The sequence below is a fragment of the Pristiophorus japonicus genome, chromosome 5 (assembly GCF_044704955.1).
Source record: "Pristiophorus japonicus isolate sPriJap1 chromosome 5, sPriJap1.hap1, whole genome shotgun sequence".
Taxonomy (NCBI): Eukaryota; Metazoa; Chordata; class Chondrichthyes; family Pristiophoridae; genus Pristiophorus; species Pristiophorus japonicus.
In genome coordinates this window covers 205,238,394-205,256,854 of record NC_091981.1, presented here as the reverse complement: position 1 = coordinate 205,256,854, position 18,461 = coordinate 205,238,394, and the positions used below count along the sequence as shown (strand labels likewise).

General features: G+C 42.9%; 1 protein-coding gene across 2 annotated transcripts in view; it reads left to right on the top strand.

Annotated features, from left to right (window-relative positions):
* The window catches only part of LOC139263950 (raftlin-like), a 123,487-nt gene extending 105,599 nt beyond the window's left edge, over window positions 1-17,888 (top strand). For both annotated transcript variants that reach the window (XM_070880038.1, XM_070880039.1), the window contains 3 exons: window positions 9,084-9,187; window positions 14,678-14,759; window positions 17,182-17,888. In XM_070880038.1, coding sequence (XP_070736139.1) covers window positions 9,084-9,187; window positions 14,678-14,759; window positions 17,182-17,787 — 792 coding nt within the window. In that variant the 3' untranslated portion in view covers window positions 17,788-17,888. The remainder of the gene's footprint in view (window positions 1-9,083; window positions 9,188-14,677; window positions 14,760-17,181) is intronic.
* The last annotated feature ends 573 nt before the right edge of the window (window positions 17,889-18,461 follow it).

Here is an 18,461-nt window from a genome sequence, read left to right as displayed (position 1 = left end):
GCCTGTTGGTCAAACATTGTATTCATGGAACTTCTACTTTGGTTCATAGAGATTTTGCTTTGAAGGATATATTTTTGTTGCAAGGACTCTGAATGGTGGAAGCTGAAAGGATTGTTGCACTGTTCCAGTTTTGCAGATATCTGTCAGTTTGCATACACTGGAGTATATTTGGAAATTTTAAATTATAGGAAGTATGTTCACAGAACTGCAAGTGAATCTATTTAGATTAATATTGCATTTGTATGCATGTATACAACATGAAAATAATGCAGGCAAGAATTACATTTAATAGGTCTAAAAACCCAAACAACCATCTTAATTCACAATCCACCCCTGCGATAAATCCAGATGGCACCATGGTGAGAAGTGGGATACATGCTGTATATCAAATTTTCCAATTGTGAATCCTTTCATCTATTGCTAATGTGCATCTCTTTCGATATGAATCACTTCACAGTAGTTAAATGGGTTACTTTGAGGGATAATTTCAGCCTAGGGGGTCGGGTGGGGATTAAATCGGTTGCACGTTAAGTTTAAAATTGCTAACTGTGGATATTTTATGTAGGTCATGTGAAGTTAAAAGCTGCATGCTTTTAGACAATGTGAATAATTAATAACTCGTTCTGCATGAGTGCAGTATTCTGAAAGTGTTAGAGATTGTTTCAGAAGTGTAAAGTGGCTATTTTGCAAAACCACGGTGAGCTTCCTGTTTTGACATAAATGTGATCCACGTGTACATGCAGTAAATATACTGGAACCAGAGTTATGTGATTTGCTAACCATATTCTGTCTGCTAAAAACTTGCTGGGGAAAAATTTTGCTAAAAATTGGGACTTTAATGCATGGTACAACATTGTTAATTGATTGATATCTGCAAAGCAAGCATCTATCTATTATTCACCACATGAAATAGGATCAGCTCAATCAGCCAATTAATTAAAGATCACTAATACTTGAGGACATCATGGTACATGGCTTCTGCACCCCAAATTTTATATGAAATTTTTCTCCTTGATCTACTTTTCAGTCTATTTTTTTCTCCCATCTTCAGATCAGTAGCAGGCTGTACACTGCAATAAATTTTTTCATACCTGAAAGTAAGAAAGAATAAAATATTCTGAAAGTAGAAACATGGATATTGCACCCACTTTTCACACATGCACACACTGCGCATGCAGGCATATATGCACATACAAATATACACACACATATCTATATATTTTATATATATATAAAATGTCTTCTTGGAGTTCTTGTTTGACTTCTTTCAAATGTGCCTGAGAAAACTATTCCCACTGCCCTTTGACCGTCAGTCACCAACCAATTTTGTGACTGGGCCCAAAATAGGTGTTAGGGCCCCGATCTGCATAAGCAATGGGGCCAAACACCTTTTTCAGGCGGCCAGCTGAATAACTACAGGATGTCCTAACCAAATGGCGTGTGGCGTATATCTGGAACAGAATGAGTGCACGCATGGTGCACATCATGTTAGACCCTTCAGTGCCAATTTTTCACCAAAAAAACGAGTGCTACGGGGCGAAATTGGACTCGGTAGCTCCAATTGTTTGGACATTACAGATACTGCTCAGGGACCAAAATAGAGTCCACTGCACATGTACACTTCTGCCGTGAACCACGTCGGATGCCATATTGGTGACGGTGTTAGCACATGCGCAGCTAACGTCCGCCGGAAGTAAGCAGAGCAGGTAGATCATGAAGTCAATCAGCGTGCAACTCTGAATTGACGCCACCACTGCCACTTTGGAGTGCTCAACGCTCCAGCTAATTCCCTCTCTTAACCTCATACAGCTTAACAAGCATTCAGCAGCAGGAAGGATTCTCCACCAGCACTATTTAAAGAGATTAAAAACTACTTACAGGTTAGTTGCTGATTGAATTCTTCTGACGATTGCTACAATTCTACAAGTATTAGATGCTTTCCATCGTTGTTTCAAGTTGCAAAAGTCTACAATGAGTAGTGTGGCAGCTGCTGAAGGACTTCATGCTGACTTCAAGGCTTCTGCTCAAGCCAATTGCTCCAGACATGGGTGGCTTAGTAGGGCTTCCACTTAGCATGAGCATGACTGAGAGAATGAGCAGAGGCCATGCAGAGCAGGACAAACTGCTAAAAGGGCAAGGGGAGAAGTTCTCTCAGCAGGAGGCCATATCTGTAGAGGGTCTTTAGGGAGCAGATCTGTTGGAGTACAGATTGCAGGAGTGCTATGAAGCCCTGGGTGCCCCTTTGCACACTGGTATCCATAGCTGTGATGGCAGCAGTCTGAAGTTCCACTGCAGCACTCTGACTTTGGGTGCATGCTGCTTGTGCTGCAATGGAAACTGAAACATTAGCCATCAGACACGGCATCCTGGTTGGGTCCACAAATGTGCTCATGGAATTGACCACCACTTCCATGCTGAAAAGGATGGGCTCCAAGCTATGTGCAAAGTCCTGTGCCAAGTTGGTGCCGGATTCCTCCATGCTCCTTGTTATCTAGAGGACTAGAATACAAGGAGGTAGTAGTTATGCTGCAGCTATACAAAGCCTGGGTTAGACCACACCTGGAGTACTGCGAGCAATTCTGGGCACCACACCTTAGGAAGGAGATATTAGCATTGGAGGGAGTGCAGCACAGGTTTACCAGAATGATACCCAGACTTCAAGGATTAAGTTACGAGGAGAGATTACACACATTAGTGTTGTAGTCCCTGGAATTTAGAAGGTTAAGAGGTGATCTGATAGAAGTTTTCAAGATATTAAGGTGAACAGATAGGGTAGATTTAAACTATTTCTGCTGGTTGGGGAGTCTAGGACTAGGGGGCATAATTTAAAATTAGAGCCAGACCTTTCAGGAGTGAAATTAGGAAACACTTCTATACACAGGGTGGTAGAAGTTTGGAACTCTCTTCTGCAAATGGCAATTGATGCTTGATGAATTGTTACTTTTAAATCTGAGATTGATAGATTTTTGTTAACCAAAGGTATTAAGGGATATGGAGCAAAGGTGGGTATATGGAGTTAGGTCACAGATCAGCCATGATCTCATTGAATGGCAGAACAGGCTCGAGTGGCTAAATGGCCTGCTCCTGTTCCTATGTTCCTATGTTGACACTGAATACAGGCTTTGTGGGAGGCTTCTCAATGTACCAAGCATGTTGTTGTGTATGCCCAGCGGCCTTCTTCTGTAGCTTGCCCCACTGAAGTCCTCATCTGAGTCCTCTGCAGCAGAACTCATGTTTAATCTTGCCCTCTGGTGAGTTGGCACCTTTGTTATCCTTGTCCCTGCCCTAGCTACAGTGCACTCGTGCTCGGTGTCTCACCACATACAGATTCCGCCTCTATGCTAACCTCTAAGATATGTGCAGTGTCAGTATCTGAGCTGGTGGCTGCGAGTGTGAAAACAAGTGAAGGTGCGTCTTCATTATCACTCTCTTCTTGGTCTTGTTCCATTGCCTGGACAAGTTGCAGTTCTTGGGTATCTGAAAGGTAAAAGACATAAGGGTAAGGTTGTGGTGAGGAGAGGGGGAAAGTAAAATGTGTATGCTTATACCATCTGCAGCTTATAAGTGAGAAGAGATTGTGGGATAACGGGGAAGGGGGATGTGAGAAGGAGGATTAGGTATGAGGATATCGCCATCTTCAATGGTTTCAGCCCCACCGCTGGCCACGGCCTCAGCAATGGCCGTTCCAATAATTTCAAACACTGTCATGCAGACATGCCTGCCCCCTCCAGTTAGTTCCTGCTGCCTCCGGTTATGCACCACCTTCTTTTGTAAGAGAGCAGGAAGTGTGTCAGTGAGTGTTGTGGAATCTGTTTGGGTGATGTGGCTGTCATGATTTGAGCAGCTGGCAGTGTGTGTGAGCTGTGAGCTGTGGGTGTGAGGATTGCAGCAGTGCTAAGTGTGTGAGTGTGAGGTGAAGCAATGAATGTTAGGTATGAGTCCTGGTTGATAGAGATTGTTGGTAGGTGAGTGATGGGGGTGTGATGAATTGAGAGGCTAGTGGTGCAGTTGGTAGGACATGCCATTGGAAGATGCATTCACTGACCTTGAGGTGTGAGGTCATTGAACTACTTGCGCCACTGCATCCAGGTCCTCGGGGCTAGACTCTTTGTATTGACCTCCAGGGCTATCTATTCCCACTGCCTTTTGACCATGCATCTGGGGGACTCCTGGCCCTCTGCTGATACAGGACATCTCTCTACCTCCTCCACCAATAGTATCAGGAGTTGTATGTAAAAAAACAGCTGTAATTCTGAGCTTTGCTGTATAATTGTTTGGACTTGGTATCGCTCTCCTGCACAGACTCAGAAGAGATGGTTTTCAACCCCACACACTGAGGATTTCTATTTCTGTGCTGGGCTCTATGCCAGCGCAGTTTGATTAACACAACTAAAAATGGGTGTGTTACAAAAAATAAGCATTTTTAATCAGAATATCTAGTGCACCACCTGTGAGTAACCCCATTTTGGTACGTAATTGGGTGTTTGAAATTCACCGAACTTTTGTGCTGGTTTGGCCGATTTTGGGCAAATTGCACCGGAAATACCAGCTCAACCTAGTGGAAACTCCCAGCAGATGTGTTTTGGGATGTACACATAACTACAGTCATTCACATCAGCTGTCATACCTGAAGAGTTACTGAAACAATCGTGATATTTATTGTGAGAGAAGTTTTCTATCTCCAGTATAATGTTTATTTAACTTTTTCTAAAGTCTCTTTTTCACATAATTTATGACCAAATGATGGTATGGAAACAGTGCCCTGAAAATGGTGACGAACGACTTACCGACCTGTTCCCGCTGTCGCTGTGACCGCAGCAAGGTTCCCCTAGGTCTACTGTTAAGCATCGGGAGCACCCCCGAGTTAGGCGGTAGGTCCATTTAAAATGCAAATCGAGGTCATAAGTTGCACATTTCAGGAGTGAAGAGGTCCGAGCATGCACTCTCCACACTCCAACCTCTTTCTCTGGCGTTAAAGCCAAAGAATCCCAGGAAAGGCAAGATTCACATTAGTTGTTTGGGGCAAGGAAGAGTAGGGGTGCTCCTCGGGGCTCCACAAAATTACTGTGGGCCGCTTCAAGCCCAGGTTCGCCTCCACCCCACCTCCCACACCCCATCGGTCTTGCCTCACCCTCTTCCCCCACCCTGGACCTAACTGCAGCTGCAGCCGGTGTCCTAGCTATAGCCCAAAAACAGTCACTGGCCAGAGTCAAATGAGGCCCAGGCCTCAGAATAACAGGGCCTCTTCGCTAACAGAATGGGCTTCGCTGGTCAGCTACCCAAAAGTCAAAGGGCTAGAAATTCGACTCGGGCGGTGGCACAAGACAGATGGTATTAGAACCACTGTCTGTTATACACTGCGCCTGATTCTCCGTTTCATTGACTGCAATCCAATATTGCCCATTTTGCACCTCCGCCCAAGACAAATTTCCAGGCCAAAACCTACTCCTATATGTTGACATCTGTTTACAATTTCAGAGATTTAGCAGGACTAACACAATAGTCATCAAAGGAAAGTTTGGAGAATAGATTCTGCCTCCCAGATGTTCTTTTCAAACCATTGTCAACTGATATTTCATAACTGTGGTTCATTACCCTGTGCACCTAATATTTGCTGGTGTCTAGTGCAAGATTTGTAGTTCTGGTACGTGTATTGTTTCCTTATTTTGTTAAATTTGTCAAAAGCCATAATGAACCAAAAACATTGTGGATTGTTGGATTAGTTTGTATGAATCCTTAAAATAACACCGTGATTATTGCACATTACATTTTAGTGTTTTAAATCACATCTGTGCAAATCCCTATGGTCCCTTTTTAAATGATGCATTTAGTAAAAACTAATATTTTTAATAGGCCATGACTCAAGTTGCTGCAAGTCGATACATGATATTGCCATGGGTCATGGGTCATATAAAGGACAGAGACTGACTGGGTCAGTGTGTATGATGAGCGGGTCAGTTAAGGGCCCACCTTGCTACTTGTGTGCTGCAACTTATAAGACTGATTTAATCTTTCAGACATCTCTTCTTGCCACCCCCCATTCCAGTTTCTGAGACAATATTTCAACCCTTCGAGTTGTTTTTATGTCAACCCCAGGTGATGCAAACCACCTGACTTATATGAACGACTTAACTGTAAATTTTACATTGTTTTTTTCTAGGACCTTGTTCCTAAGATAGTAGCTGAACTAATATATTTCATAAAAGTAACTTATCATACAGATGGTTCAGACAGAAGGAGAATATGAATTAGTGCGGGGTCCACTATTCCACAAATTTCATCTGAGCTGTCAACACTAGGATAAGGCTGGTGTGTGATCTGACTGGTTTAAAAAAGGAGGCAGACAAAAAGCAGGAAACTGTAGACCAGTTAACCTAACATCTGTCATTGGGAAAATGCTGGAGTCCATTATTAAGGAAGCAGTAGCGGGACATTTGGGAAAGCATAATTCAATTAAGCAGAATTAGCATGGTTTTATGAAAGGGAAGTCATGTTTGACAAATTTGCTGGAGTTCTTTGAGGATGTAACGAGCAGGGTGGATAAGGGGAAACCAGTGGATGTGGTGTATTTGGATTTCGAGAAGGCATTCGATAAGGTGCCACATAAAAGGTTACTGCACAAGATAAAAGTTCCCGGGGTTGGGGGTAATATATTAGCATGGATAGAGGGTTGGCTAACTAACAGAGAGTCGGGATAAATGGGTATTTTCCAGTTTGTAAACGGTAACTAGTGAGGTGCCGCAGGAATCGGTGCTGGGGCCTCAACTATTTACAATCTATATTAATGACTTAGATGAAGGGACCGAGTGTAATGAAGCCAAGTTTGCTCTTGATACAAAGATGGGTGAGAAAGCAAATTGTGAGGAGGACACAAAAAATCTGCAAAGGGATATAGACAGGCTAAGTGAGTGGGCAAAAATTTGGCAGATGGAGTATAATATGTGAAAATGTGAGGTTATCCACTTTGGCAGAAAAAATAGAAAAGCAAATTATAATTTAAATGGAGAAAAATTGCAAAGTGCTGCAGTACAGAGGGACCTGGGGGTCCTTGTGCATGAAACATAAAAAGTGAGTATGCAGGTACAGCAAGTAATCAGAAAGGCAAATGGAATGTTAGCCTTTATTGCAAGGGGGATAGAATATAAAAGCAGAGAAGTCCTGCTACAGGGTATTGGTGAGGCCACACCTAGGGTACTGCGTACAGTTTTGGTCTCCGTGTTTAAGGAAGGATATACTTACATTGGAGGCTGTTCAGAGAAGGTTCACTAGGTTGATGCCATAGATGAGGGGTGTGACTTATGAACAGGTTAGGTTGGGCCAATACTCAATGGAGTTCAGAAGAATGAGAGGTGATCTTATCGAAATATATAAGATAATGAGGGGGCTCGACAACGTGGATGCAGAGAGGATATTTCCACTCATAGGGGAAACTAAAACTAGGGGACATAATCTCCGCATAAGGGGCCACCCATTTAAAACTGAAATGAGGAGGAATTTCTTCTCTCGGGGTTATAAATCTATGAAATTCTCTGCCCCAGCGACCTGTGGAGGCTGGGTCATTGAATGTATTTAAGGTGGCGATAGACAGATTTTTGAGCGATAAGGGACTAAAGAGTTATGGGGAGCAGTCAGGGAAGTGAAGCTGAGTCCATGATCAGATCAGCCATGATCTTATTAAATGGTGGAGCAGGCTCGAGGGGCCAGGTGGCCTACTCCTGCTCCGATTTCTTATGTTCTTATGTAAAGTATTACCCCTTCCCCCACTGTGATTGAAGTAAAGTATTTATAAAGTACAGTGCCTTCAGCCTGATTCTTAAAGCACCATAACCCATTATTTGAAGCAACACCATCAATATTTGCTCCCTGCAAAGGAAATATAATTTAACATATATGGAATTAATAGTGATCATAATGCTAATTACATCTCAAAGGGATAGAGAGAAGAAAGACAAGTACAGTAATTTGATGACAATATAAAATAAGCAGCATTGGGTTTGCCTATTTTGAAGGATTATGACAGGAATTGATTGTATGATGCTATCCTCGAGTTCCTATTCAGTTAATTCACCCTCATACTTAATTTTTTGTTATTTAAAGTTTTTATTACTTAAGGAACAGCATGCTGGGAAAGGAATTTTAGATGTATCTAATTTTTAAGAAACTTGAAGCCAAAGTTTAATCTGTAGAAAATGAATTTCAAAAGCAAATGAGTTGACTTTTTAGACAGACGAATAAGAGTACATAATGTTAAATAAATACATATTTAATCATTTAGAAATTATCTACATTTTTTTTTTACTTCCCCAAAGTCCTTATATTCTGTTTTTACTGCAAAAGACCATTTGAACCTGAGAGGCCAGGTTAGGTGATAAGTAAAATCTTTACTTTTTGTGAGGAAAATTTAAAAGAACAAAATAATTAAATAAGAGTGAGTTGGAAATAATGATAACTGAAGAATAACCCAATTGTAAATCCTTAAGGCTGCAATATATGTATGGTGTTTTACATTGTTTAATAGTCAGAGGATGAAGTTCCTCTTGTTGATAATTTTAGCAAAAGAATCAGTTTGAATGTAAAACGGGAAATTCCATTTGGTAATCATGTTGACTTTTCACTAAAGTTATTCAACAGGAGGAATTTCACCCCCAGATTTTCAGAGTTCAAGTGCCTTGAGGACCATTAGTCTGTAGCCAAATGTGACTGAGAGCCTGGACCTACCCCCAGGCTTCTGCCTATGTCACTTTGAGCTGACTACAAAGAGCTAGACCAGAGCAGCTCCAGTGGTGAGTCCAAATCCAATTTTCCCTCCACCCTTGGGGAAATGCCTCTTCTGCTCCTCACAGCAACGCAACTCAGAATGGCAACACAGCAGAGTGGGGGATTGAACTGGTATCCCACCACTCGCTGGAACCCTAACACCTCACTTTAAAAAAATAATAATTTGACAACGGACAGCCAGCACTAAAATTAATGAAAGCAACAAAAGAAATTCAAACCAACATTTCAATATGAAATAATATTGTCATCAATGGGCAACATTAACATGGTTATCATTAACAGCTTGCTTTTTTTTCTTTCTTTAGGGAGTTGAGGTGAAAACTGATTATGTTCCCTTGCTGAATTCTCTGGCTGCATATGGCTGGCAGTTAACCTGTGTGCTTCCTACTCCTATAGTAAAGAGGGACAGGTAGGATATTTTATGGCATGTCAAGAGAAACTTCAACAACTTGAACGGGTATGCAAGGGCTGGAAAATTGGGCGAGGATCCATTTTGCTTGATCCCCACTTGGCTGCATTGCTTGATAATTTCTGTTTGGTACTTTTACATGTGTTAATTGCTCTGTCACAGAATTTTCAAGGGCACAATTTTAGTATTCAATTTGATGGTGATCAGATGGAAATGAGGCTCAGCACAAAATCCCATCTATACATCATGATACCAGTGTTTAGTCCTCTCATAAATATTGGTATAATGGTCACAAACATTCAAGGAAGTGATTTCTTAAAGGGAACTGATGGATTTCTGGTTGTTAACTCAAAAATAGATGAAATTACTACTGCACTTATTGCTCCTTCTGCTTTTGACTGGGGAAGAGGAAGCTGAAAGAAGGGGTGCCAGAGAGGGCAACTACCTTCATCGCTTTCACAACAGTGCAAGTAGGGGGCATTGTAATTCTTTTGCATGGAAAGATTCCCCAATGTCCAGGAGCTACCCCAGCCATGCATCTACTTCTAGTGGGAGCTTCTTCAACATTTTCACTGATCTGTGGAGGAGCAGACCTTTGGCACTAGTGAGATCTGTGAAATAAAAACAGAAAATGCTGCAAATACTCATCAGGTCAGGCAGCATCTGTAGAGAGATAAACCGAGGTAATGTTTCAGGTCGATGACCCCTTGTCAGAACTGGAAAAAGCTAGAGATGTAACAGATTTTAAGCAAGTTATGAATCTGAAAACTGTGCAGTTGTTACTTGGCATGGCTCCATCTCAACTTCACTTTAATTGTGCAGCATCTTACCTTTAAATGCATAGAGGAGCTCCTTTTGTGCACCTCCATAGGAAATCTTACCACTTCTCCAAACTATGCCAGCTCCCAGTGCTAGGCTCTAATTATGCTTGGAGCTTAACCTGGAGGATGGGGCTCAATGGGATGTGCCTAATTTAAATTGCAGCCCCCACCATTCTTGTCACTTCTGCATTACTGCACCCAGCTTCGGTCACCAAGGAACGAGGCAAACATTCAAACACTGGAGGCAGTGCAGAGATGAACAAAGAGACTGATCTCAAGTGCCAGAGAACTGACAGGAACATTTAGACCCAGAAATTATACCATGGGATACAACTGCAGGAATGTGTAACATAATCTTTTGAAATTTCACTCTGCTATTTCAGAAGAGGTGTTAAGCCATTTACTTTAAACACAAGTGATAATTTCAGACTAATCAATTAAGCATGCATATTCTGATATGCTATAATATAACTTCAGGCGCTTGGTTTTTCTCTTGAGTATTCCCATTCCTTCACCCCACCATAGGTGGCCCCACACTCTGGAATCCTCTCTAACTTCCCACCTCCCTCACCTAAGACCCTCCTAAAAACCTTTAACCAAGCTTTTAATCACTTCTCCTATTATCTTCTTCTTTGACTCAGAATACAATTTTTCATTACACCTCTGTGAAGCACTTTGAGAACTTTTTCTATGTTAAAGGGGCGATATAAATGTCAGTTGAAAGGAGGCAACTTAGAGGTGTTCTTACAGAGTAACGTAAGTAATAAACATTATAGAAAAGGTAAATTTGGGACACAGCTTAAAATTAAACTGTGACGTTAAGATAAAGGGGTAGAGATTACAACTAACAGAAAGCAAATGTCAGGAAAGAGCGAGCAGAACATGAGATGATTGTTATGCTATTGGGGCAAATCCCAAGAATTATTTAAGAATCAGTTGGACAGTGATGGAGAGACTTTAGTTTTCTTTCTGGATGAATGAGCAGAGATACATTGAGTGACTATATGTGTCTTGCATCTATCTTTTGATCTTGTGAACCTTGCTCCTCAGTAACGCAGTGAGTTTATTCAGTGAGTACCGGAGTCTTACAACTTGGGAATTTCTCATTTTAATCCCTGGTCTCTGCTGACTTAATGGATCTAAGCTGAACCAATGATAGGGGTGCTACAGTTGGCCTCAGCTCAGCTGGCTTAGGGAGAAGAAAATGGATTAGGATGCCCGCTCATGATTGCTAGCCAGTGAGCCCAGCTGGAACTGCACATCTGGATGTTGGATGAGGAAAGGACTGAGTTTGGCTGTGCAGCTTGCATTCAGCATCCTGCCAACACTCACTGTCAAGGCTCACACATGAATAATGGCCACATGGGAGAGATGTAATGGAACGATAAGTCAACAAGGAGCATTGGGAAGGGCAGAGGAGAAAATTGTTGAAGAAAATTGACTAGGAGGAAAAAAAACCTTCTCCTCTTCATAAACTGCTTATTGCAAAACTGAAGCTTAATTCCAGTATAATTTTCTTGAGTTGAGAGAATTTTTTTTTTCCAGATCTGTTAAGATACATTCACAACTTTTATAGACATTGGGACCTTTTATTGATGGATGGCTGACTGTAGTGGATCGACTGCCCATTAAAGACCCACACGATTTTACTTTCCACTGACTTGTATAATGGGCAGCTATTCCACTACCATTCATTTTCTGCCATTGCTGAAAGTGAAAATCTATCCCATATTGTTTTACCACCTGAGTTTTGTGCTGTAACATGGTTACCAGAATTTTGTTTGCTGATTATTTTGCCACATTGCCACCTGCCTCTATTGCATTTTGCAGAAAACAATTAGTGAGATGTTTTTCAATTAATTGGTTGATTTTTGTTGTAACTCTTTCAATGAAGTGTATCATAATGAAGAAAATATATCAGGCTTCTCTAGCGGTTGTGATGTTCAGGCATGGTGGGACTTCCACCCAGCCCTCTGACACCACTAGTGTTGTGGTTCATTGCCCACATACGGTGGGATTCCGACTGCCACATTGAGCCCTTCCAGTGCCATTGAGGAAAAGGGCTCTGTAATGGGGACATTTTTGCAGCAATGCTAGAGGCAGCAGAAGAGCCCTGTAGATGGTAGGAGCTGCGGCCCTGCAGGTCGTGGCAGAAACCAAGGCCTAAATAGGCAATTGAGTGAGAGCCAAATTGTGGAGGGAGGAGGCCTCTACTAGGCCTTCTCCCTTCATTGCTACTTTGGAGCATTACTAACACTATGCTGGGCCTAATATTACTTTCTATCAGGAAATTCTGGGGAGTAGTGGTGCTGGGAGCAGGTGGGCAGGAAATGGCATGGGAGGACAGGCTTTGCCAGCATTTGCACAACCGATTTGAGCTATCACATTTAAAAACAATATGTGTAAACTGTGTCAGGGATTACATATAATTGAAACTGATGACAAAGGGCCTTTAAATACATTGGCCTAGAAATTCGAGACCGCTGGAAACCTGCTGATGGCACCGCAGACCGCAGTTAGCGGTTGCCAAAATTTATAGTGCCGGCAACACCAAATAATTGATGCTGCTTGGTAATTAATATCAGCAGACGCTAAACTCACTGTGCAAGGCTGATTCTCGGGTAGTCTCTGCAGCAGGCCCAATGCAGCATCACTGCAGCAAAAACTGCCTTCTCTTGAGGCAAGGCTGTCATTTTAGAAAGGAATGCAACCCCTTAAAGGGGAACTGCCTTCTAAAATGAAAAAAATAAAAATAATTTAAAAATGGGCAGTTTTTAGCCCTGAGAGCTCAACTACCTTCTGAAAAAAAACTTTAAAAAGAATTCCCAAATGGCAGTCTTTAGCTCTTAAAGTTGAATTGCATTCTACACCTCAAAAAATGAGAAAAGTACTTCAGCACGAACACAAAGGGCTCAGCAAGCCAGGAAAAGGGCACCCAGGGGATTAACACTGCAAGAGAGAGGTCCTCTACCCATAGGGGCTAGGAGGCCATCCAGAAAGAACAATATGGGATCAAATTGCCAAGGTGGCCACTGCCAGCAGTATCGATCCCAGGACCTGGCTCAAGTGCCCAAACAAGTTTCATCCTCAGAATAGTGGCCAAGGATAGTAAATGCATCTTCAAAAGCCGTCTCCTACCAACTGCGGCACTAGCCTAATACACTGCTCAATGTACAACCTTCCCTTACTACTCCAATCACTCAGTTACAAACAATCTGTACCAAACTCGAGGCACACCTCCCATTTCTAGATTCACCTCACCCCCTTATAAGAGATGGTGCTGGCCATTCTAGGTAGGAGCATGGTTGAGCCCTTGGCCAGCAGCAGAGCAGAAAAGATACAAGATGTTGGTATCCTTATACGTTATCCTCCTTTCCCGCATGCGCCTCTTGCTTTCCCGCCCTCCCCGCACCACAATTCCACCCTTGTGCCGACCTCATTTTCACACACCCAAGCACTCAAGAAATGCAGCCTGCCCAGCCAGTGGTTGACCGAGAAGAGGGAGACGAGGGAAGAAGAAGAAACAAGAAGAGGAAGAAACAACTCAATTTGACACTCCCAGCCACCAGCTCCTCAAGGTCGACCAGCAAGGCCATTTGCAGAGTCCCTTACTGAAAGTCAGCAGCCTTCCACCAGCCATGCTACAGCCACTGGGGTAACACTACGTGACATCAGTAGGATAGGCAAAGGCATGCACAAGACAGTCATTAAGTGAATGCATAAGGGTGATGTTGATTTCTTGATGTCATATTGGTGGATAGATATATAAAGTCGGATTGGAAAGTTTGCTTTGTGGTGGCTTTTATTTCAGCATTGTGGTGAAGAGGACACTGTGATGGTCAGTAACAGAGGGAAGGAAGATAAGGTGTGGGACAAATGTTGAAATGGGAATTAGGATTATGGTCACTGGAACCGCAGGTGGATGATTCCATCCTAGATGTCCCGGCCAGAAAGGGGCTGTTTGGGTTGCATCCTTCATTCTACTTTCTCCTCATCTGCTTCCTCCTCTTCTGCGTCTTCCTCTTCTGTGTCTTCCTTTTCTCTCTTTGAGCAGATGCTGGAAATCTGAAATAAAAGCAGAAAATACTGGAAATACTCAGTAGGTCAGCAGCATCTCGACCTGAGATGTGAACTCTATTTCTCTCTACACGGATGCTGCCTGACCTACTGAGTATTTCCAGCATTTTCTGTCTTCTCAGAGGTCTTCCTTCACTATCAGAGGCCTTTGCTAGCATCCAGCAGCACTCCTGAAACACTTAAAAAACTTTTAACAAGTATTGTACCAAGCCACTACTTCAATAAAATATTAAAAACTCCAGTCCAAAAGCTAAAATTCAAACTTACCTGAAGCTTACCTCAAAGGTCCAAGTTCGCAGAGCATGGCATTAATTCAAAGTCGCACGCCAATTGATTTCATATTTGCATGTCAAGGGCCAGCGTTGCTAGTGACAGCGTTATGGCCCTCACCAAAATGGCTGCTGCCGTCTCTCATGCTAGAGGTGGGCGACAGAGCGACGTCTGCAGTTTTTTCAGGATTCCAGCACTAATGGTAAGTAACCCAATTTCTGGGTCATTTAATTTGCTGTTGGTAGGTGTAGTCACACTTTATGAAAAGAGAAGAAAAAAGAAATACTCATGTATAACCTTCTTTGTGTGATGTGTTTTTCAGTGAAGGGAATCTTTCTACTAAACAGATTGTTTTCCTCCAGAGACCCTCACTACCCCGCAAAGAAAAGAAGAAAGAGTCAAAGGTAAATGGCCCTACATTCCTCTCCTTGTTTTCCTTGGCAGCATGTGTAACTTCACAAACGATTTTGCACAGCAGTATCATTATATGTTAGGCTGTTTTAAACTATCAACTTCAATCTGTGTGCCCAGCACACTTCTTCTTAACCCATTCACGTTCAACACTTGGCTGAACTGTTGGAAAATTACTGAATGCTAATTCACTCACATTTAAAGGGTCACTGTTTTCATCACCAGGAGAGAGAGGAGCTATTACAACAGCATTTAATATTCATCATGGTGTTGCACACAAAAGCAATGTGGTGTTTTCATTTACCCTCTCCTGAAAATGCTACTTGAATTGCGTGGCACTGCTCCCAGCTTTTGCCACTATCTCTCTCCTTTTCATTGCCCCCTTTTTTCTCTTCATTGCCATCATTTACCTTTCCCTCTCCCGTTCATTGTCATCCATTCTCTTCTCCCTGTATTTCCACCTCCCCCTGCCCGCCACCCCACCTCTCTATCATCTCAGTACCTCACATGCCTGAGCACTGTTGTTAATGGAAGTCATTGCATACTGTAGGCATGAAGTCTCACAATAACAGGAGTCAAAATCATTCCCATTAGCAGCAGCATTCGGGTAGGAGCAGCCAAGGTGAGAGGGAGGAGGCAATGGAAGCTACCACTACAGGGGAAAGGGAAGGGGAAATGGATAGTAATGAAGGAGCTAGGGAAGGGGGTAAAAGCTAGGTGCTGGCATTAACTAATGGGGGAGGAACTGTTAGCACAAATTGAGGGGGTTAAAGAGGGAAAAGTGTGTTACCTCGAATGGAAAAGAAACAAGTTATATTTCCCCCATTTGCTCACTTTAGTGAGAATGCTGACATGAGTATAAATCAGTTTCCCCACTTTATACTCATTTTTTTGCTACATTAACAGAGAGAAATAAAGCTGTAAATAAATTTGCAGAAGGGTTTGCTGTTTGTTTTGTAACACTGAATTTTGCTGATGATTATCATATTTGTGGTCACTAGCAGGAAAGACTTTTGCAGGTTGCTGTTTATAAATGTGCTCTTTTATACATATATGATTTTGCTATCAGCAATGGACAGTGGCGATCCTCCCCAATGGTTTACATCTCCCCCTGGATTTTTTTGATATATCTTTGATCCACCTGGCCTGCACCTCTCTGCTCCGTGAGGGCAAGCAGATAGTTCTAGCATGAGAATCAATTTTACTGCAAAGTCATTCTAAAGAGGCAGAATGTGCAACAGATTTGTGGCTAGAAATTGCGTAGTGGCCCATTTGGGGTGATAACTTTTGCGGTAGCGCAAAAGTATCGGCAGGCCCTACGCAAGAGAAGCCAACGCGAACTTTCGGTTTAGCACTCCAGGAAGCGCTACCACTTCCCTTGGAGCGCTAAAGCTGATAGAGGGGTGATAGTGGTGCAGCGCTGCACAATGTCCTATACAGCACTGCTGGGATCCGAGGCTCCTTCACTTCCTTAAAGGGAAGGGCCATTGCTGCAGGCTCCACATTGAAACGATAACCCTCCTCGATGACAACAGCCACGATCTACAATGATCAGCCCCAAGCACACAGAGTGCAGGCACAGCCAAATGGTAAAAAACTTACCTCAGAGGTCGAAACATGTTTTTTACTTACCCGAGCGGCATTGCCTTTGAATACTGCTCCCCAAGCGGCCGGCCTCCCTTACAACGCCTCCTGTTGCAGGGGGCGGAACTGAAGTTCGAATCCCGAGCACTATCGGGGCGCTGCACAGCTGGATGACGTCACAATCTCTGGGGCGCAGGAGATCGTGGTGTTAGGGGTTACCATCACCCCAAACCTCCACCGCAAGTTAGTGGGTTCGATACTCTCGCCATGCCCGGTCGTAGAGCCGGTAGCGCCCCGTTATCGCCCCCGGAGGCGCTAACGGGTGGCACAAAGGAGGCCAATTTCTCTCCCTTGAACTCCTTCCACTTCATAAAGGCGAGTGGTTTTGTTACCCAGACTACAGCAGCCTTGTACCTTCCACCTCATCCTTATTAAAAGACTAAAAGAAACAGAGTCTTAATCAACTCTCCTGCAGGCAAAAAGCTTAGAGAACTGACTCAGTCACATGAAAAGGACTTGCTTTATTAATTTGAGCCAACATTGTAGAAACCTAAACGATTCTGTGTTTCTGCTGCTTTGACTGCCACAAATTGTAATGTTATCAAAGCGAAATTGAACATACATGCTGTGGATTGTTTAGAAACATTTGAATGGGTTATGTTTGAATTGCTTGGGTTTGTGGACTTTAGGCAGTTAAACATTCCTTAATAATGGCCATTAGAAATGAATAATGCCTTGTTCTTGGAGAAGCAAAGATCATAGATATCGCTGGGAAATAAAACTGCAAACAATGCTGGCAATAATTGAACAGTTTTTCCCCCTTGCCTCCAGAAAAAATCAATAAAAGATGACAAACCAAGCAAGCAAGACAAAAATTGCTTAAAAGATAAAAATGGCAAAGTGACTGCTCAAGTGAAGAACTCTGCAGGAGATTCCGATGAAAAAGAAAAACTTGAACAAAGTGCAGCAGAGAATGGAGACAAAGAGAATGCTGAAAATGGAATATCCTTGAAAACAGAGGAAAATGAAAAGGAACGTGTTCCTGCAGTACAAGACTATATTTGTGTGACAAATGCTGAAATGGAGAAATATGCAGAAGTGGGTGGGTGTATTGGAGACAACACTGTTTCAGAAAATATAATCAATGAGGCCAGTGGCGGCAATGATACTTGTGAAAAAGAGGATATGAAAGATGAACAGGAAGAGCGTGAGAACAAATGTCAAAATGGCACGATTAGTGGAAGTGAGGAAGAGACCAGCCAAGCAAAAATTAACACTTCAGTGAATGGTGAATATGTTGTCACCAGTCAGCAGTTTGGCAGTATGCCAGCTGCAGAGGTGGCAGCCGAGGCCTCAGGGGAAGCAGATGTATCCATCACAGAAATAACTGATAATGTATCCAAGGTACAAGATGGTGAAGGTACAGTCACTGAATAAAGCAGAATTCTAATTTGATAAAACTAGGAATAATAAAAAAAAATATTACAGGTTGAACCTCCCTTATCCAGCACCCTGGGACCTGGCCTGTGCCGAATGAGGGGAGGTCATCGGACTGAGGGGGAGGGGGGGCAGAGACGGCCTGGGGGGGAGGGGGGAGGACAGCCTGGGGGATTGGGAGGGCAAGAGGTTGCCCGAAGTTGAGGGTGAGGAGGGCGGGGAGGAGGAGGTCGGCGGTCCAAACGGGCCCCGAAGTGTCGGCGGGCTGGCAGGCCCCGAAATTGCGTTCCTCAACCGTGAGCCTAATTAATAATTTAGCATCCACAACCAGCTCCCTTTCTTGGCTCGTTAAGCTAAAGAGAAACGTATCGGTCGTGAACCGTTCCCCATCTGTTGCCCTGGACTCTGCCTGGCTGTGACACCGCCCTTTCTTGTCGTTATCCCACAGAATGGTCACACACATACACATTATTTGTAAAGGAACAGTGTATTCCCACAGAAATGTGACAGGCCATTAAATTTCTGGTTTCTTTTTCCATAAAATAAAATAAATGAAATTATACTGCCGTTACTTCATACAGTAAAAGAAACAACCATTTAAATTCCCAAGTATAGCTGCAGTGTAGAGCCACACAAAGGTATCCCATTGAGAAATGTTTCTGTCACCCCACTCA